The sequence below is a fragment of the Pinus tabuliformis genome, chromosome 4_1, assembly GCF_031772625.1.
Source record: "Pinus tabuliformis cultivar Carrire ecotype Pingquan chromosome 4_1, CPIR1, whole genome shotgun sequence".
Lineage (NCBI taxonomy): Eukaryota > Viridiplantae > Streptophyta > Pinopsida > Pinales > Pinaceae > Pinus > Pinus tabuliformis.
The window spans coordinates 504,737,136-504,759,591 of record NC_142303.1 but is presented as its reverse complement, the minus strand read 5'-3'; the positions used below and the strand labels follow the sequence as shown (position 1 = coordinate 504,759,591).

The following is a 22,456-nucleotide window of genomic DNA, read 5'->3' as shown; positions in this document are numbered from 1 at the left end:
ACAAAAAAGCAAGAAACAAAAAAAGCAGCTTGAATCAAGTGCAACCTCTGGATTTGGTACTCATCTCCTCATGGTATTTCTACAAGCTCTAGAGGTAATAGAACAATAGGGGATTTCCTGAATGTCGTTGGGAGGGATGATGTATATGGAAAGATACTCTAATTTCTTTGTGCTTGCGGTGTACCATTCAATGTGCTTCGCTCTCCCTATTGGCATGAAATGGTAAAGGCCATCAATGAAGCCCCAAAAAGATACAAGTCCCCCAACTATGAGAAAGCTAGAACGGTGTTATTAGAAAGAGAAAATGCACAGGTTCAAAGAGCTTTGACACGTTTTACAAATGAGTGGGTGGATTGTGGGGTATCCATTGTATCAGATGGGTGGATAAATATTAGAAACCAACATTTGATAAATGTTCTTAGTGTTTCTGCTAGTGTAGTATTTATTACATGTCATGACTCCTCCATCATTGCATCTTCCCAAAACATTGCAGATCTCCTATTGCCATCAATCAGAGATGTTGGTCCGAATAATGTGGTTCAAGTGATCACAGATAATGCAGCAAATTATAAGGCAGCAAGAAAAGTTATTGAGCACACTGATCCACACATCTTTTGGTTTGGTTGCCTAGTGCACACATTGAACCTTTTGATGCACGATATTGTGAAGCATAAAGAATGTGGGTGGATTAATGAGGTTAAAAGGGATGGGAAGCAACTCATTAAATTTATCACAAGGCATACAAGGGTAAACTACTTCTATGGCACTTACTCCAAGTTGCAATTGTTTAAACTTGCAAAAACAAGGCTTGCAAGTTATTACCTCACCTTTAGGGGTCTAGTTAAGGTGAGACAAGCTTTAACTAATATGGTGACCGCTAAATCATGGGAGGAAATTAACACTAATAGAGATGGTGCTAATGCAGCCAAGGACACTATTCTTGACATGTACTTTTGGTCACGAGTTAAATATGTTTTGCAAATCACCAAACCAATTTATTACATGATTCGACCAATAATTGGGGAGGTGTATGCGAAAATGGATAGAATGTTAGGGCAGATTAAAGACATTGTTGACCCTACAGATATCACCTTGTACAATTATATTCGTGCAGAGGTGGAAAACTGATGGGAAATGCTAAATGTTCCATTGCATGCATTACCATATGTTTTGACACCTAAATACTATCATCCATCATGGCTTTCAACACCAACACCTGGGGGGTGGGAGCAGGAGAAACCCACACCTAGATCCAAAGGTTCATGAAAAATATATGATTGCATTGAGTAAATTAGTCCCTAAGGAGGAGGAGGCTTCCATGGTATGGAGATAATTGAGCAACTATACGCTTAACACTAGTCCATTTGGGAGCATGCATGCAATTAGAGATCGAGAGACTTTTTCTTCTCAAGTGGTGGAACATGCATGGAGGTGCTACTCCACTTCTACAAACTTTGGCATTGTCGGTGCTATCACAGGGGGTAAACACTTCTTTTGCAAAGAGATGTTGGAGCTCTTATTCTTCCATCCACGGTGTTAAAAGGAACAAGTTGAGTTTAGACTAGGCAGAGAGCTTGGTTTATGTTCATTACAACTTGTGATTGTTGTCCCATTATTGTGATGATGCAAAGAATAATAAAGACCTTAAGGTTTGGGACAGGAATCTAGAGCAGCCCAATTTGGAGGATGGAGTGCTGCGATTAGAGCAATTAGAGGATTCTCTTTTCTAGGTATGTCCATTGTGGTATGAATTTCAAAATTCAGTCAATAAGTGTTTTGTCCATTGAAATAAAATGTGTCAATTGTGCTTATAAAGCATTTCTCTAATTCTTGTTTTTATTTTTTTGTTAACTAATGGTTTTTTTTGTATGAATTTTTTGACCGATTCCAGGATGATGATGATCAAGTTGAGATGCCACCCCCATCTGGTCCCTTAGTTCCCAAGTTCCATGGTTCAACACCAACAGTAGGGGGTTCGCCTTCATCAGCTTCAGTGCAACGACTTCCACAAGCACCATTCAGTGCAACGACTTCCACAAGCACCATCTTCTTCATTGCCACCACATGGAGGCCCACCGCCACATTCTCTTCATGGTGGAAGGAGGAGAGATTAGTAGATATATTCACAATTTATTACGTTTGTCATAGATTAATAATTAGACTTGTAGTCTTGTTGTGAATTTGAACCTTTTTGTCTTGGTGGTGTCCAAGTGGCCTATTTTGTAAACATTACTATTTGAAATTTGGACATGACTAAAGTTGATAGTTGCTCACTTGCTAAATAATATGTTTTATGTTTTGTGTTTTATAATATGCTTAAATGTTTTATGTTTTATAATATGCTTAAAAATTTGATGTATATTTGTAATTGCTAGAATATAGATGGTTGATGCTCGAATAATTAATCATTGTTGTATAATGGAATCATGGATGCCTAATCTATCTTGATTTATGTAATAGATGCAAAACAATATATATATATATAGTAGACACTTCTGAGACTCTTCGCTTCCGAGATTTTTAGAAAATGAAGCTTCCGCGTCCCCACTTCCAAAAAATGTCCTCGTTTCGTCCCCACTTCATGCAACGTTGGTACGAACCAATCAAGAGAAGATGTGATGTGTTGATGATGCCTCCAAGTGATGTGACATGAGGTCTATTTATATGTGGTTGATGAGGGGGATTATCCTTGCCCAGGCCAACTTGTACTTTTGAGTGGTTGTGGGTTTCATATTAAAAATAATATTTTTCCTTTGAGCAAATTAAATTCTTCCAAGGGCTAGAGGGGGCTTCTCAAGGTGAGGGAGCCTTCCCAAAGGAGGGAATTTCTCCCTGAATTGCCAAAATTCAACAACTTTTTCCAGGCCTCTCCACAGAAATATTCGCTGCCAAAACAATATTGAACTCCTCCTTAAGCTTGAGAAAACTCAGACCAAATCAAAAACATTAGCTCCCTTATTGTTGCGGCTCCTTGAGGCTGAACGATTCACCCTTGTTGGATCTATCCTTGACAATGAGTTGTCATCTTGTGTGTATTGACCTCCTCTTAGGCCTCTCATATTTGTACTTTTCTTTTCGTCACTTAGGAACCCTATAGACTTAGGGTTTTTGTCCTCTTACCCTTAAAAATTAATAATAATTTATTTCTTGGTCCCAAACCCCTTACTTGGGTCCAAAATCCCATTTTAGAAAAATCACCCAAAAAGCATCTTATTGTGGGTTGTCCTCTTCTCAAACATACCTTCCGAGCTACCCAAAATGAAGAAGGTATTTCTGTCACACTTCCACCTCAATGAATTTCAATGCATGCCCATCACCTCCTTGCATGAATCATGACTTTCCTTGCGTAGCCATATCCATCCCTGTAGCTGCCACTACTTTGTACTAAGACTAGCCTTGACTTGCAAGGTGCATGAATATTCTCACATGCAACATGACTTTTCCAGCATGATCATTGCCTATCGTCAAAGGATCTATGAATTTCCTTGCACCACCATGAATAATCTTTGTTGGTGTGTGATTGTCTTGAATAACTGAAAGTTTTTCAAAATCACTTGAACCTGAAGATTCGAACTTCCATAAGGCAATTGTTAGTCCTTTGCAACCTCCCTCTGAAGCTAGACTCCCTCTGAGTCTACACAGCCCTCACTAGATGTTAGGTCCCTGTCAGTGTTGTTAAAATCGCGATATTATCGTTTTTCCGCGATTTTTTCAGCAAAAAGATAAAATCGCGAGTAGTACTCGGATTTTTTTATAGGCGATTTTTTCGAAAAAAAATGCGATTTTTACCGAAAAAATCATGGGGGCTCAGGGCAACGCGATTTTAAAAGGAAAAACAGGATTTTCCTTTAATTCAGGATCAACCATGTCACCAGACTGTACTGTACCTTACCCTTACCGGCCCATTAAATTGCTTGGCGATAAAATAGCATGTGAGCATGAATTTGACCTCAATTTTTTTGGAAATGCAGATAACATTTCCTCTTTTGGGAGGAATCATCCCCCTTTGAGTTTCCTTGCATTTCTGTTTTTTGGGCATGTGGAGAAACGTACCCCAGACGTCCCCACATCCCCGGAGAGCAAGGAAGAGCAGGGACGTGTTTCCCAGGTGGGGGGACGCGTCCCCGTGGAACACTGGGACTCAATAAACATAACTGATAGCATCAGAACATGAAATTTGCCCTGGAACCATCACCCTAGGAAATCTACTCATGAAGTGGAGCTGGATCCAAAAAAGGCCTTATGAACAGGTGTAGGCATGGCTGCAGGACTCAATTTTGAAGGATCCTATAATTTTGTGTTGTTTAAAAAATAGCCCAAAAGGAGGCACTTCACTCAACAAGAAAAACTTAAGAGACACAGGAATGTGTAATCAAATCTCTATACCTAGGACCTTGGGCAGTGACTAATGATTAGCAATTGTGTCAAACCTTATAGTCTACCCATTAATTCCACATGATATAGAAACAATTTGATAATGCCTCCAGTAAAATATAAGTTACTTTAACCATTCAAAAACTGAAGTGAAGAAGATCTTATGATTCATCTCTACTCTGTCAATGCTTAAAGCCCAGTGGGTTTGCTCAATCAGTTCAAATTGATTGTTTCGAGACAAATTTAGCCATGAGGTCCCTGGTTCTAGTCCCACTGAAGTTCACAAGTCTGACTGGGTTCCTCTGGGTTGCCAACAACTACAGTAGTAGCTAGCAGTATCCCACAATGTTTCCTTTTGGAAAAAACTTTGTTCTCCCACTGAGGGTCCAAGTTTGGCTGGGACCCTCTGGGTTACCAGCCACCCTCCATCCAAATATTCCACGGAAAAGGGCAATCCCAAGAGGCTTCCATGAAAAAATACTCTGTTGAAGGAGGATTGCAAACGCAAATGCTAACAGCTAAATATTAGCATTACCATAAATATTTGGACATAAGACAACAGTAGTTGTACCTGTTCATCAATCATAATAATACAAATGCCACGTCCATCTTTTCCCCGCCGTCCAGCTCTGCCACTCATCTGTTAATTTTGCATAAAATAGAAACTGCAATTATTTAGCAGTGCACCCAGATTCTATGATGCAATCAAGAAACGTGATAATGTTCATTAAAATAAAAAAGAAGACATTAAAAGGACCTACAAGTAAAATTTTTGATGACAGCCTTCAGCAACATTCTAATACATAACCCTTATTTACTATATACCTTGAAGATATTCTAACACGATGATAATTACCTGAATATATTCACCAGAAGTCATCCAACGATGGCTGTCTCCATCAAATTTTCTAAGTGCAGTAAAAACGACAGTTTTTGCAGGCATATTCAGACCCATAGCAAACTGCACAATCAAGCGCACAAAACAATGATCTCAATCATGGTACAAGCATACAAGACCACCAGAAACCATCAAATATGCTAAGAAGTAGAGTATGCAGAACATGTTACTTAACATTCACCACGGTTATAGCTGGCATGCATATGGTAGCTTAAATATCCTTGCAAGTTTTAGAAGCTGATTGATTCCTATGCATAATGACAATACAAAGCACAGCATATGCACCTATTAAATTTGAATGTCAAAATAAGAAGCCTATAATATTTAAACTCTCACCGTTTCTGTAGCAAAGAGGGCTTTTATCAGACCTTCTTGAAAAAGAAGCTCCACCAGCTCCTTAATGATGGGTAGAAGACCTGAGTGATGTACTGCAATTCCCCTTTTCAGCAATGGGAGCATTAGTTGAACAGCAGGAAGACTTCTGTCTTCCTCTTCCAGGCATAGAATTGCATTTTGAAAAACATGTTCCACATCTTGTTTCTCTTCCTCAGAATTAAAGTCAAGCTTAGACATCGACATGGCATGTTGTTCACACTCACGACGACTAAAACTGAAAACAATTACTGGCTGAAACTTCCGCTCCATAATCATCTGAAATCGTCATCATGGAATGAATCATAAGTTCAGATGAAGGCTGACAGATTACTCATATTATCAAGTTGCAATGCATGATATCATATATACCATAAACAAGGGCATTGGTCAAGGAGAAAGAAATTATACTGATGCCATTTACTGCAATGTCCAGCATGTTTCCATCATGTAGGGACACAGGGATGCATCTTGGGGACATGTAGAGGGATCCCCAAAAAATTTGGTAAAATCACAAGGGTTGTCAGGGTCCTCATCATAGTCAAAATATTTAAAATTTAAAATATACAAAAAGGATCCCAAATATAAAATATATATATATATATATAAAAGTCAAAATACAAAAAGTAATAGAGATCTTTTTAGCAGACTTCACAATACACTTAAACAATTAAAGTAGTAACATGATAATCCAATTGGCAATTACAGAAATTGGAAATTCGTATTCAAAATAGGAGAATAATTGTAAAATCATAAAATGCCAAATCAAAAAGAAATACAAAGATATCCCATATAATTCCATCATTTTAGTGGTAAAGTGAAAGAGTCAAGCCTGTCATATAAAAAAATAACAAAAAAACAAATGGAATGAGGTTCAAGCCAACAGTCATGCTCAATCCACCTCTGCTTCACCCTCTACATTTGTGTGCCTCACAAGATTATCAGTGTCATCTATGGGAATGTGAAGACAGCGGACCCCTAGTTCAAATCTAGCTCACGTTCTAACTTTTCCAGTGAAAAAAATGAAAACATATTAATGCTTCTCCAGGTTTTCACAGAGGGAATACTACCTGGACATTGAATTCGCTAGGATTATGGTCGAAACACACTGTCACCTTTCTGCCTTTAAAGGTTTGTTGTGCACAAAAATCCAAATTGAGCCTTGTTATTGTACACAAACCAGTGTGTTGCAGATGAGAAACAACAAAGAATAGGGTTTGGTAGTATTATATAGAGAAGAAAAGGCAAGGTGATGGGACCTTCACCTTGCTTTAAAGCAAAAAAGAAAAGTGTGTTTTCTTGTTTATATTTTGTGTATTTCTATGAGAGAGTGCCCTTGCAGAGAGCATCTCGGACTTGCCTCCAAGCACTGGGAGATTTCTGTTTCTACAGAAAAGCAGTTTCTATTGTTTATATTTTGTGTATTTCTATTAAAGAGGGCCTTTGCAGAGAGCATCTTGGACTTACCTCCAGTACTGGGAGACTTCTGTTTCTGCAAGGGACGTCCCCATGAAGTTCCCAAGTACCAAGGGCAGATAGGGGATGTTCCTATTGAAGCTCCCCATACCCCTGGGGACACATCCCCATGGAACATTGGTTTCTGTCCATGAGACAAGTGAAAACCAGCAACAGGTAAATTTAAGGGAAAAATAATATTAATAATATCCAAAACATTGTCATCGATACTAGTGATAATAGATAATTAAATATAGCCAAGATAAGGCATATAGTAATTTCTCCAATGAAATGTACCTTGAAAAGAGCACAAAAAAGAATTTGAGTATATATAATTTGCATTTCACCATTTCTGTACCATCCACTCTAGGATGCAAGACAGACTCCTAGAGCAACAGTCAATGCACTCCTAAAAATCTCTTCCCATGGGCCAACTAGAGGATTTTGGGGTACCACACTTTAACTTCAATATCCCTCTTGATTATTATTTTTAATTAACGAGCAGATAACTATCAATTTGCCTAATTAAGCCCCACGTGATCACTATTTAGTATTAATCAAATTTGACCACTTACAGAACCTTCTAGACACTTCTAACAAACTCCAATCATTCTTGGGATCCATCTGCCCCAGTTTGTGCCTTTGGTTCTTGAAGATTCATTTATGGGTTGTCTTACTCCTGTTTTGCCTTTCACCAAAATTTTATGATTTAATCAACAATTTGCAATATATCTTTTCCCTTCCCATGCCTTTGATTCCATTGATTTATCATCCTTTCCACAGGTACAGCTAGTAGTTTGCTTTCTGCCAATACTTGTGGTGCTCATATCAATAAGTGCAATATGATGGGATTTATACCCAAAATATGGGGAAATCAACTGCCATAAGCTCCCTTGATTTAGGGATCAATTGTTTTTTTAAATCTCATGTTTATTTCAGTGTCCCCCAAGGGGGGGTTGGGGGCAGGGATGTGTCCCCCAAGGGGGGTGGGGTGGGGGGGAGCAGGCGCCCCCCACATTTCCCATTCTCCCATGATGCTGGGGCACCTTTTCCCCACATCCCCCTTTGGGGGAAACGTGAGGAAATGAATGGGGAAACATTTTCCCAGTATGGGGGGCACATTTCACCAAAAGGGAGACATCTGGGCATCCCCACTCCCCCAGAAATTGGTACATAGGTTTATTTGCATTAATAGACATCCTCCTTACACTTGGTATGTAATTGGTCTATTGGGTTTTCCTTCAATATCTTCCTCCTTTTTTGATTCCATCCTCGTAATTGTGGAGGTCCCCTTCTCTCTGTTTTCTCACCGGTTTGCTACTGCTTGGAAGGTCTTGAGTTCTTTTAGTCTCCTTTCCGGTCATTTGTCTCACTGGCTAGTGACCTTTCTTAGGTGTTATGGAGAGGCAATCCTCTTCTTTACTTGTGTAGTAGACTTAAGGCTTCAATTTCATTTTTATTCATGGTCAATACAGTCTTGATCTCTTCCTTCTTGTTGTTTTTGCTTTCCTTTCCAATCAAAAGCAATAGGCATGGAAGATTCAAAAATATATTAATGAGGCACAACACATAAAAATCCTCTCTAAGTCCACAACGCATCAATCTATAATCCAAGTAGTAAGAAAGTAAACATGGCTCATCAAGATCATCATCATATGCTGATTCCTAAGGAATTCCCTATGGATCGGCCTCTGCTCTTGCATAACTCCCCTATGAGGCTTGCACTTAACCACCTTTGGTGAATTAAGTTGCTCCAAGTCCAGCCAAATGACTTGTCTTATAGAAAAGATGAGGGGCAACTCTCCACAAATTAATCCAGGGATGCATCGATCTACTCCAAGGCTGACATCCACAATAGATATATTGGACAATAGGTTGTGCCTCAAATAAAGATTTTATTTCACGAAGAACAAATCATTTTACTAATGTTCCAAAGATTTTCTGAATGTGAATGAGCTCAAACACATGCCACTTGCACTCACATCTAAAGGAACTATTGTCTCACCCAGGTTTCTCCTTCACAATCCTTCACAGTTCAAGGCTATGACTTCAAATCAGTCTCGTTACTATGCCACCATAAGACAAACAAATTAGCACTAGAACTAAATATATAACTAAAGAAAAATCAAAATTTAAAATTGCAAACCTCAAATGACTTTTGTTCTTTGACGAATGACCAACTCTACCAAAAGAATCAGTATTTGTCGTATAAACCTGCCACCATGAACGGATCAAATCTTCCTCATCAAGATTGGGGACCATGCACACTAAGCAACCATGTCATCAATTAGCACCATCATTCATTGCTGAAAGGCTATTTGAATAATGATATTTTCTGTTTAGAAAACAGTCGGCTACACATATAGGTTGACAGAGACACATGTTCCCTATCTGCCCAATAATTCTCTAAATAGGTATAACCCTTTTTTGCATTATAAACAAACTTTACCAATGCATAAACCTGATCCTCAGCCTCATAGATACGACCCACTGCAAATTTATTGCCAGCCACAATACAACAAAGCAATCAATGACCTTGATGACCTCTTTTCCATTACTCCAAAAGTAATCTCACACAGAAAATCAACTTTCAAACCGTTCTAGCTTGCTGCCGTAAAGTGAGATTCTCTTCACATATTTGTTTCGCCTAAAATGAGATTACCACAAAATAAAATTCGTTGCAAAGCAAGTAATACATGGTTAAACAAGCTCCTTGCACACATATTATTCATCAGAAGGATTGAGGATCCTTGTGTGATTCTTTACACAAACAACTTGAAAGGATAAAACATAAACAAGCACTACACGAAATCCAAAATAAAGTGAGATATCTTCCCTGCAACAGCTTGTCTACAAAAACAAAGTTAGTTGCATTATTTGTAATAAATTAAGCTACATTTTGCTCCCCCAACCCACCCCCTACCCACCCCACCCAACGGCCAACCACATCATTCAAAGGTCACATAAAGGTTTTGCACACTTCACCTCACTAGATGCATCCACCGATGTCAAAAGCATGGTTCCAACTTCCCCGTGGTAAAGAAACAAGAAAATTAATTATGGTGCATGACTTGCCATCGATCCATCCATTAGAAATAAAGGTACATCATGTCCATGACCAATATTGCCTCAATTCCTTCAATGAATCATGCAATCTTTGACTTTTCCTTGTAAAATCCACCCCTCAATTCATGATAATTGCAAGCTTTGATCACTAAGCCACATGCAACTAGAGCATACCTCATAAGTTGAAAACTAGGGAACAAGGAGAATTAAACAATATATCTGCATCATATACCAAAATCTCTTAATATAAGGACAACTGTTTTTCCACTGACTATTGATGGCGAGCTAAGAACCAACTGTGTTGTAGAGCAAAAAGGTTATCAAAGTATCATCTCTTTTGATTGGATTGGACATCCAAACCCATTTGTCTTGGAAAAGGCATTAATCTAAAATACCCTAGAGGTCCACTAAGGTGCTTGAAGGTGGCTTCAACACTCGGGAAAGCCAAATTCAATGGCTTTCACCCTGATGTCAGTCTCTTCATCATACATTTGCTCTTTTGGCATGTTAAGGGTGAGATTTTCACAATTTGTGTGATTTAACATTTTTCTTCCATGGTGTGCTAAGTTGATCTTTGAAGTAATAAGTGCAACATTCAAAAAATTAATATTAGCATACTATTATTCTAGTTAGCCCATTATCTTATAAAAAAGATAACAAACCAGATAGAAAATATCCTCTTTGAAAAGAATATCTTGTGATAATGCAAATCTACCTTCCCAATTAGAGATCGTCCTCCACATCTCAAAAGCAACCTCAACGTCACTGCATGTTGATGTTATTGGTTGTGCTCACTAAAAGAGAAAAATATTCTAAATCACAAATGGTTGAAGTTAAATTGTAAATCAACTTCACTTAGATATTTTTAAAGATTTTATAGTTTCTTTATTATTAATATATTTTATGCTAAATGAATCTCATACAAATTTTAATTGCATCTCATCCAAATCTTTATTTTTTGACCAAAATAAGTTTAACAATATCCAGCAAATGACAAAAAGCATATCAACACGATTGTAGATTACAAACGCATCAATAAAAAGTGGGAGTATTAAGGCGACTCCTATAAAACAAATAAGATCTAAGCTCTATTAGCTCAAAGAAAAAAGTGAAATACAATGTTATAGAAGAGGATCTCATGGATCCCAGGGATTGTCACCTCAAGGAGAAGTGGGGAAGTTATTTTCCTTTGAAGAATCCAATGTCAACTATGCACCTCCGCTAATAAGTGTCACAAAAGAGGAGCAACTCTTGATAGAGCAGTAGATAGAATAACCAGAGCTACTACGAAAGATATCAGTACTAGGTTGTCAAGGAGGTAGCCTTCCTAATGGTCTATTGTAAGCTATCCCTAGACCTAAATCCACAACTACAGAAGGGTCTCACTAACATGGCTCTGACAATTACTTCAGGTCTAACGAACTTGGAAATAAGAATGGTACTACTCTCTACCTACCTCTTAGTGCCCTTGAACACTAGGAGCATCAGAAAGAAAGATGCAATCCTCTAAGTAGTGTCCATCTAGGGGTATGGTTGAATGATGTTAGAGCTAAGTCAAAGGACCTCTCCCATATATAAAGTCAAGCATCTCTGGTCTAAGTACCTGAAGAATGAGTTGAGGAAGTTATGAGACCATATAAAGTCAAGCATCTCTAGTTTGAGTACCTGAAGAATGAATTGAGGAAGTTATGAGACTATATCAAATGGTAGTATCGTCCACATATCTAATAATATCAAGGTAAAAAGTACTCATCTGTCTCAATCCCTTAACTGAGGCAAAGCCAATAAAATCTAACCCCCCCCCTTCCAGTCAAATCCAATGCTTAACTTCCACCCAATTCTAATGGGAGATCATTAAATATTTACCTAAGAGTACCCTAATAATGAGGTTACCCTTTAGCTCCATAAAGTACACTACATAAAAGGTCATCTTGTGCTTCAACCATCTCTACAATGTGATCCAAGTGTACTGAATTGATTGCGTTCTTCTTTCATTATCCCATTCATCTTTTGCTTGTTTGGCAAGGGTTGGCCAAGAGAATCTAAAGAGTCCATAAATGGGGTAATATGTTTCATCAATATACTTACTAACCATAGAAAATAGCATGACTCTAGCAAATTGCGAACACAACTAGATGCACTAGCCCTCTTCTATGATCTTTGTCAGTGGACAATCAACCTAGGGAAAATCAAGGTCATGATCTACAACACATCAAAAAAGATCCTCTAATCACCATTTCTTTTTCAAAGGAGAGTATTGAGATCACTGGCTAACATACTTCTCTGGGGGTACTATTTGCAAGACTCAATTGTAGTTTGTGGCATGCACTTCAACCTCAAATCAATAAGGGCTATGGGTCCTTGGCCCTTCTTGAGAGGCAGTGTTTCCAGAATCATTTTCAGTACATATCAACCAAGATGTCACTCATGGACACTATTGTCTAGCCCAATGCTCTATATGGTTCTAAGGCTTGGGGACCTAGTTTACTAGAGTCTACTTGGTCTTCAGCAAAGTGAGTACAAACCATCCTCCTTCATCACATCATTCGATGCATAAATATGGTTACCCAGCCCATCGAATGGTTCTTCAACCCATCATTCCTATAGAGTTTAGAGACTCTTCGACTTGAGACGTTGTTTGGTCTTGTCTCTCTTCTACACTTGGCCTATCATACATCTGAGTGCATTCTAGTAGCTACTCCTTTGGCCAAATATCATTTTTGGTGCAATGGAGTCTCGAATCTCCTTCCTTCAATTGGTATCACGATGCACCAACTTCCACGATTTAGATAATCCCTATGTGCAGCTAGCCACCTCTTACCAACCAAATACGAGATGATTAAAATCATCCAAAAGGATATCTACAGGAAATATGTACAAGTCACTTGGATAAACCCTCGGGGCGGGTCATGTCCAAAGATGGCTTTCTATGCTAAGCATGTCATGGTGATGAGGGATGGACTCATTGTTCAACCCCATTATACACTTCGCCACTGAATGCATGCCCTTTGTTGAGAAATCAATGCAAGTGGATTAGGGTTTGATTCCTCTTTCTTGATAATTACTTGTGAATTACGTTGGCTTCTTTTACTTATTTATTATCTTATCTTTCATCAAGCAATTACCATATTATGTGTGTATGAAGATCACAAAAACACAAGACACAATATGTAGGCACTATGCCAAGGCAAAACCCCTCTCAAGGGGAAAACCCAGTCAAAAAATTATCTTCCTTCAATAGTTTTCTTTGAGACTCTTCAACCTAGACATAGACCAAACCTTCATCCACACCAAGTCAGCCCTTCCATATCTTCAACCCCTTTGCAGCAGCACTTCCACCCCAACAACTTCAACTATGCAGCAACTTATGGCATCAGGCAACAACTAGCAGCAGCAACACTTAAAAGACTTCGATCTCCCAACCTAGGGCACGAAAGAGAGAGAGAGTACCACCAAACTTCGATTTTCCTTTTCTCTTTGACCTTGACCCAACTCGCACTTATTTTGACTTCCTTGACCCACTTCACACTTTTTCTAGCGTCACTAGAGATATCGAACTTGCTTGAGATGAGATCTCCAAATGAATTCGATCTCCTTCCTTTTATAGGCTCCAGGTGAGGTCGAATAAGTCCTTTAGGCCGACCTGATCTCCATTAGGCCAACTTGGTGTGGAGGCTACATAAATCATATTTTACTCAATACTAAACCTTTTTACATGATTCAAAAGCCCAAGAAGGGTCTCTTTAAAAGTACAATGATTCTATTAACTCATAATAAATCTTAGAAGTCCTCAATGTGGACTTTGACCTAAAACGTGATGACCCAAGCATGAAACCCATGCTTTAATAACTCATAATAATTATAATAGTTATTATTATTATTTTCTTTATTCTTTTGACAAGTACATTACATGATGACTCAAATACATTTATGAAGGCCAAACTAAGGAGGTATTCATAATATACAAATATAATGGAAGATCCCAAACTATATGAACAATGAAGAGTTTAGGCATGCCGCACCGCATGCCATGGACTAGATTCCTGACTAGGGCAATCTATCCATTGGTCTCTCAACAGTATAGGCATTGCAATGCCACGGACTAGATTCTTGACCATGGCAATCTATCCAAGTGGGACTAAGGTGGACTCAAGCTTTTAGCCTCTCTAGGTACCATCAAGCTTACTTGCTAACCACCAACCCAAGGACCTAGGTGCATATCTGAGGTCTGAGCTCTACGACCAACGCCACCAACATCAACACAAAGTGTCGGCCAGATGTCCTCCCCGGAAATGCTTCACTTGCAAAGCCTCACCAAATCTCTCTTGATCAAACTGATCGCTAACCAGCATGCTATCAAAACTTCGAGAGATTTACCTGTACAAACACAACCCCAATCAATAATACACTTTCAAATGTACATAATCAAATACAAACCTTCGAGGTCTTCTAGACAACTTGATGTTGCTTCTCAACTTTCCATAGTAGGACTTAGAGCTTTCCCAATAAATCTTGACAGAAGATTCCTTAACCATGCAACTTCCTTTCCTACTTATCATGCAGCAATGGTCCGGCTTTTCTTATCTTAGCAGCCTTTCAAAATAAATTCTCCAATTTTCTTCTCACTCATGGTCTTCACTAAAACTTACAGTTGTTAGCCCTGTCTAGTGCATGACACATGAAATAGAGAACCATATCTACCACTCCCTCTTAATCAGAGAGGATCTAGTTATTCCTATACAAGGAATATTCTCAACCATCCTCTTATCCTAAGGAGATTTCTTTCATCCGTGCTCCTTCTCAATCTAGGGAGATTTCTTTCATTCAAGCTCCCTCTTAACCTAGGGAGTTCTACTTCTTCTTTACTACATTGGAGAATCTTTCGTGTCTTCCATTCATCTCATACGAGTTATCATTACCATCACCATTCACATCACACTTATCACATCAACTTTACAAACATCTTCACCATCTTGAAGATTGTGTACTTGCACAACTTAGATAGCAAGTACAGCCAAATCTTATTAAAGCATGAAGTTATCCATATCAAAATCACAGAAGCATTTCAACTTTATATTAGATACCCAAACTTAATTACAAACAAGAGACACATATTCTTCAACATCTTGTTAGGGACTTTGTCATAAACCCTAGAGTACTTCATAACAACTTTCATTACATCTAGGGTTTCAATGTTTCTTCCAAATGTATGGCATACCCTACTACAAATATAGAAAACCCTAGAAACAAGTCAAACAAATATAGATCTACAAAGTATATAACAACTTTTAGAATTCATATATTAGACTTCCACTAGGGTTTCATACAAACCTTAGATTTCATATATGAGATTTGACAATCAAAACCAATCACAGCTCAATCACTAACATTACTAGCTTCCACTAGGGTTTGCTGCAAACCCTAGATTTTCTTAAATAGTTAAACATCAATCATAACTAAGACTCAAATTGCAACAATCTTACACAAATCTCAAATTATCACATTGTCATTATATACCAGAGATTTTACTTCTATTAAGGTTTAACTTCAGAACCCTAAAATGCATAAATGCCCTTTGTTGAGAAAACAATGCAAGTAGATTAGGGTTTGATTCCTCTTTCTTGATAATTATTTGTGAGTTATGTTGACTTCTCTTACTTCTTTATTATATTATCTTTCATCAAGTAATTACCATGTTATGTGTGTATGAAGCTTACAAAAACACAAGACACAAGATGTAGGCACTATGCCAAGGCAAAACCCCTCTCAAGGGGAAAACCTGGTCAAAAAATTATCTTCCTTTAATAGTTTTCTTTGAGACTCTTCAACCTAGACATAGACCAAAACTTCCCTCCACACTAGGTCAGCCCTTCCAGATCTTTGACCCCTTTGCAGTAGCACTTCCACCCCCAACAACTTCAACTATGCAGCAACTTACGGCATCAAGAAGCAACTGGCAACATCAACACTTAAAAGACTTCGACTTCCCAAACTAGGGCATGAAAGAGAGAGAGAGAGAGTACCACCAAAACTTCAATTTTCCTTTTCTCTTTGACCTTGACCCAACTCGCACTTCTTTTGACTTGCGTCACCCACTTCACACTTTTTCCAGCTTCACTAGAGATATCAAACTTGCTTGAGATGAGATCTTCCAAATGAATTCGATTTCCTTCCTTTTATAGGCACAAGGTGAGGTCGAATAGGTGTCCTTTAGGCCGACTTGATCTCCATTAGGCCGACTTGGTGTGGAGGTTACATAAATCATATTTTACTCAATACTAAACCTTTTTACATGATTCAAAAGCCCAAGAAGGGTCTCTTTAAAAGTACAATGACTCTATTAACTCAAAATAAATCCTAGAAGTCCTCAATGGAGACTTTGACCTAAAACATGATGACCCAAGCATGAAACCAATGCTTTAACAAGTCATAATAATAATAATAATACTAATTCTTTTCTTTATTCTGTTGACAAGTACATTACATGATGGCTCAAATACATTTGTGAAGACCGAACCTAGTTACATTCTTCAACACTTGTCAGATCCCATTGAGAGAGTTCAAAGATGGCTCTCATAGATTACAGATTGAGATCGACCACCACATTGACCAATCAAACAGGATCTAACAACTACACCATTTTTGAGAGATTGATACTAAGGAGCAATTCATCTTCTATTTTCCCATTTATTATGATATCTATGGGATACTTCATTCACTATTTAGGGAGGTCCAGACCCTACCCAATTTCTTCTTATACTCAGACCAAAGATGTCTAGTCATTTATATGCACGAGATCCTAAACCAAATCCTATTCAATGAATCATATCCTCCTTTACCAAGCTCCCATCAACTAAGCACACCAAGAGATAAACTATTTGCAAAATTAGCTTGGCTTCAAACTGATTTGGACCTGGGGGACCACTCACCTTACCCAGAGACCTCAGAGATATCTAGCAACCAAATCTGTTACCAACAAAGACATCACTAGACAAAATCTCTTACCAGCAAGCTGTCAAGGTCCCCTACACACCAATAGGAGTTACTTCTTCATGACAGAAACACAACAAAGGGCCTACATCCTTCCTTAGCTCTCCCTCACAGCACCACATTCTACGATAAGTTTTATTCATTTGGCCTCACATGTTAGGAAAATTAGATCTAGTGGACCATGACCTAGTCCCTAGCTCATTTCCATGGCCACCCACACTTGGATACAAAGGCTTTCCATGTTTTAGCAAATAAACATTATGTTTGTACTTTATCACTCATTATTTATATCAGAGACTTTCTGGTACTCTTGTTTGTATCAACATCATTGTACTCAACAGTCCCACTAACCTACTTTTGTGACCTCTACTCTAGGAGGAGAAGAATCAGGAATTGGCCTCCAAAGAGCTGCATGGTATTGGTCTTTACCATCAACCAAGTCAACAAAACTCCAAAATTGATGCACCGACTCTAATACTTTCAAGACAATCTTGATTCAAAAGGGGTATGCCGTAAACTCTATCTAAATGATGGACAAGGTTATGTCCCCTTCATCTCCTAATGGAGCCTAATCCAACTCAAGTATGTGCGACCCCCACAACTCCAAACCATAAAAAATTATAGGTCTAGCGATGGAGAGCATGAGATCCAACTTGGGTGAGAAGTTCTAGTAATGGTGTTGGAAGCACCATCTCCCTAAAAGGGCAAGGGATGCATACACCTTATTAATCAAGGGTTAGAACGCATACATTAATCCATACCTATGCCTCGAAAACTAAACCCACAAATGTGTGGATGTCATGGTAATCTCAAACTGCACCCCCAAAAGTAGAAATGAAAATCTAAGAGGTCGTCTTCAAGCCATTGAATATTATTAACCTTGTCTTTTCTGTGGTTGACTATTAATTGTTGAAGTTCACAAAATCTCAAAGGGCATCCCATTGTCTCTATAAACCCTCAAGAGAAGAGGCTAACAAAAATACATCATCACTAAAAGGGAGTATGGAGATCATGATCAACAAAAAGGAGTATGGAAATCAAAACATAGTGGAGTAGGCAATGGTTCTTAAGATTGAATGTGCTCATGCAAGAATGACTCCAACTCATCTACGTAGATCCCAAATAAGATGGGCAAGAGAGAGCATCCTTGCTTCACACCAATGAATTTGACAATACATGATCGATACAAAAGTGACCAAGGATACCCACATAAAGGCACATAATAGACACAATGAGAATCTCTAAGATACCACTTTCAAGAAGCTTTTTAGAATAAGGCCTCCATTGGAATTGAGTCAAAACGAGTCCAATAAAATAAAAAGTCCTAAATGACTTTCGAACGAAGGAGCCTCACCTCCTCAATAATGGCCCACATTAGGATATGATATAGTTTGATAACCTAGTTTGAAGCTTACATATCCTCTACCCCAAAGGTCTCACATCTCAAGTTCCTCAAATATCAACAAGTGAAGGTCAATGGCATAAAGCTCTGAGAACATCTCCCACCATAATTGTCCTCTAACTCTTCAGACCAACACCACATTCAAACTTATGACTTAGGTGGATAGTATTGTGAGACCAAGCCAACTTAAACCACATACAACACAAATAAATAAATTGGCAATGCAATGCATCAATGATTGTGTACAATGATTGAAGAACTCTACTCCTCATATGCAGCCCTACTAGTGTTAATCTCCCAAATTGCTTCATCAATATGTGCATAAAACATGTGGCAAAGATGGGAGGTGACTTGGACAACGTGTGCCCTAGTACATCGCAAAGAACAATAGTGTTGTTGAACATGGACTAAGGGTTAAGATCAACTAGTATGCCAAAGTGACAAGGGGATAGATGGTGCACCAAAAAAAATTAAGGGCGTGGTGAAGTGAGTCACACAATTTATAACCCATCTATGATATAAAGAAGCATTTTTTTGTGAAGGGAAATACCAATATGATTTCTACATTGTTGAGTAGGAGGTGGAATTATGAAGAAGTCATAATGAAAATATTTGTCATAGGATTTGCACTCCTTGTCGTACCACTAGTTCATGAGACTAGAATTAGGCTTTGGAGAAAAAGAGGGAATTAGTGATGTGAGGGTGAGAACTATGATCACTTCCTAAACTACCAAGGATAGACAATCATATTTCAAGGAGGTTCACTCGAGGGATGAGAAACTAGCAAGAGGAGAAGTAAATGAAGGGTGGTTGACTTGTCTAGGCCATGGAAGATATTCTTGTTGACAACTCCCCCAACCTGCTTGAATCTTGTCAAATCTAGTAAACAAATAGCAAGTTCACAAGCGAAGATGAAGGGTTTAGTTACTTCTCCAACAAGGTGGTTACTTCTCCAACTCAACCACCCTGAAAGATTAGAACCAACTCCTAAAAGTAATTACCAATAGAATCCAATAGAAGTTTTGGAAAACAATGCGAAGGAAGGGCTACCGTGTGAGGAGGATTTGTGCCAAGCTTGTCTGGTTCATTGGCGGGCACAAGAACCGAGGGATTTTCACTAGGGGGCAACTCTGCACAAGGGTTTGGGATCTCAACGAGCATAGAAGAGGGTTTCACCCTAAGCAATAGTTGGGTAATTGCCGAGGGTTTATGCAAATAGGCCTAGAAGGGCAAGCACCCACAAAGGAGGTTGGAGATGAGCCTCTTCCTATTCGAAAGGAGGGCTCGCCACAAACCCAGTCATTGAATACAATCACTAAGGGAGCTCCAAGAGTCAAAAGGAGGAAAATGAAGAGTGCAAAAATTAAATCGGAGGATATTAGGATAGCATTGGGGGAAGATGTTCAAATGAACTAGGTCATTTAGGAGGAAGGTGAAGAGAGAGGGTTTCGATGAGAGATCCTCTGCAAGATTCGTTGTTGGGTCTCAAACTCCAAAGAAGGAAGTTTAACAGTTTGGGGTTTGGCTGCTCTCGGATGGTGGCAGTGCTTTGTTTTCCCATGTAATCCTCTGCGAGTGGTTCCTTCTTCAAGTTCATTGCGATGAGGAGTTGCTATTTTGGATGAAGCATGTTGCCTTATAACCTTCTGTTCTAGTATTCCACGTCGTTCAAGTCCGACTCTAGTTTTCCATTGATATTCGAAAGGTGTAGCCCATTTGCAGTCACGAGAATCTTGCCAGGCGGATACGGGTCTGTGGGTCAGGTCTGGCAACCTCATTAAAATATAACCCTTTGTCTTCATCCAGCCCGCATCTGTTTCAAGGGTTAGTAGTAGTTTTCAAGGAGGGAACAAAAAAAGTTCCAGGGGGTTTCGGGCATTAGTTGCATTCACAAGAAGCCTCTGCAGTTACTGCAACGGAAGGTTGGGGTACGGAATTGAGTCTCCTTCACTGTTTTCTTTCCCGATTTTTATCCATCGTTGGTCAACAGGGGTCCTCCTTCCTCAGTTCCTTGGAACGGTGCACTGGTCTCCCAGGCAGCTAGCTTTCGAATGGACGAGCAGCTCCTAGACTATTCTACTGACTCCCTAACCGCGGAAGACATCTGGGTCAATTTCTCCCGACCGGTTCCCGCATTGTCTGAGCCGGTGGCAGCCAGTTTACCGGTCACAAGGGTTGAGGCAGTTATTGTGCAAATGGAGGACATGGAGGTTACAACTCAGACCCTAGACTCGCAACCGTTTCCGGCAGTTTCGGAGGGTATATTTACCACAGAAGTGGGCTCGGAGGCACCTTTCCTACCCATCCCGTCTCCTTCGGAACTGAACAAATGGTCGCAAGCCCTTCCAGTAGAAACAAATGCACAAGGAGGCGCGGGCTCTTCAGGAGAAGGAACGAGAGGTCTCCGACCTTTCTATACAACCTTCCAACCGGTTGGCTCTGCCCCTCCTTCAGGCTACTTCATAGGCATACCTGGACAAGAGCAAGATACGGAGGATAATCGCTCTCTAGACTCTGAAGACATTGGCCTTGCGGAAGGTGAACAGGTCGCCAAGACGCCGCCAAAGCGACCAAAAAATTCAAGAAATTCGAAAATCAGAGAAAGGGATAGGCGTTTAATTTTTGGCGAAGGCATCACTATGGCACAAGCTGCCCTAACTGAGAGCATTGTGTTAGTTGGAAGGGTAAGAGGCAAGAACTACACCCCGATGCGCCTACGGAAGTGGACGGCTGAGATTTGGGGAAACCTTCTCATTCAGCTTCCAGGTATTCTCTCGCTTTCCCGGGGCTGGTTTGCTCTGATATTTGCCCACCTGGATCAGGTTGACTGGGTTCTTACTTGGTATTGGCACATTGAGATGACCCCAGTGTTGTTGAAAATATGGTCGCCGATGTTCGACCCAAAAAAGGAAAACCATGGAGCTGGACCAATTTGGGTTCGTCTGCCTGCTCTCCCGTTACAGTTTTGGGGGGAGGAGATCTTCAAGGTTATAGGAGATGACTTAGGTGTCTACTTGGATCACGATAGAACTTATCAGGACAGGTTGTCTGGCGATGGCTCGTATCCTAGTGCACCTAGACACCAGAGAAGGATTGGTAGAGAGCTACTTGCTCCAGATGGGCGACATTACTCGTCGGCAAATATTGGATTACGAAGGCATTCCCTTTCGTTGTCGGAAATGTCATGAAGTGGGGCATCTCTATAAAGACTGCCCAAGAATTTCAGGGCAGAGTCAAATTCTGGCTAAATTGTTGGTCTCATCCTCCACTCAAACTCTGGAATCAGACTTTCCTTCTCCAGTGGACATCCAAGAGACTACTCCGCCCTCTATTCAGGAGTTGCAGCAGGCAGCATCTCATCAGTCCGCCAGAGCAACTAAACCTTCTCCAATCAAATCCTGATCCCGGGATTCGGCATTTGCAGGTATTCCCTTCTCCTCTCTTCCTCATTTATCTCAAGCTGTAATGGGTTCTGTTAATTTAACTACTTCTATGAGTTTTGTTGGTTCTCTAGCAGAGGTTAATATGTTGTGCTCTCCGGTTTGCCCGGTTCCCTCTGCACCTCCTTCCTTACCATCCCCCATCCCTCATCCCTCTGTGGACCAGACCTCTCGCTCGCACGATGACTGCCCGCTCTCAAGTGGGCCGCACCGATACTTCCTTCGATCCCTACCCACTGCACCCCCGTCGACCCTCGACTTGGATATTGACCCCCCCTACCATTACCCCTAAACCTTCTCGCGACCGCCAATCAAAAATCTCCAAGGCAATCAAAAGGGCTAGTGTTGAAGTGGCTTCCGGGGTCCAATCCCCAATTGACTGGGTTCTTAGAGCAAAGAGCAACCCCCTCATCGCCCCCCCACCCTCCCCCCCCCCTCCTCCACCCCCCCACCCCCCTC

The 22,456-nt window shown here is 39.9% G+C and overlaps 1 protein-coding gene across 2 annotated transcripts in view; it reads right to left on the bottom strand.

Moving 5' to 3' along the window:
* HEN2 (RNA helicase, ATP-dependent, SK12/DOB1 protein) overlaps positions 1-22,456 on the bottom strand; it is a 211,615-nt gene that overhangs the window by 179,680 nt on the left and 9,479 nt on the right. For both annotated transcript variants that reach the window (XR_016258077.1, XM_089419971.1), the window contains exons 2-4: positions 5,609-5,923; positions 5,231-5,335; positions 4,946-5,014 (exon numbers count right to left, since the gene is read on the bottom strand). Coding sequence is in view for 1 of the 2 variants with exons in the window: in XM_089419971.1 (XP_089276097.1) it covers positions 4,946-5,014; positions 5,231-5,335; positions 5,609-5,923 (489 nt within the window). In the remaining variant the exon portion in view is untranslated. The remainder of the gene's footprint in view (positions 1-4,945; positions 5,015-5,230; positions 5,336-5,608; positions 5,924-22,456) is intronic.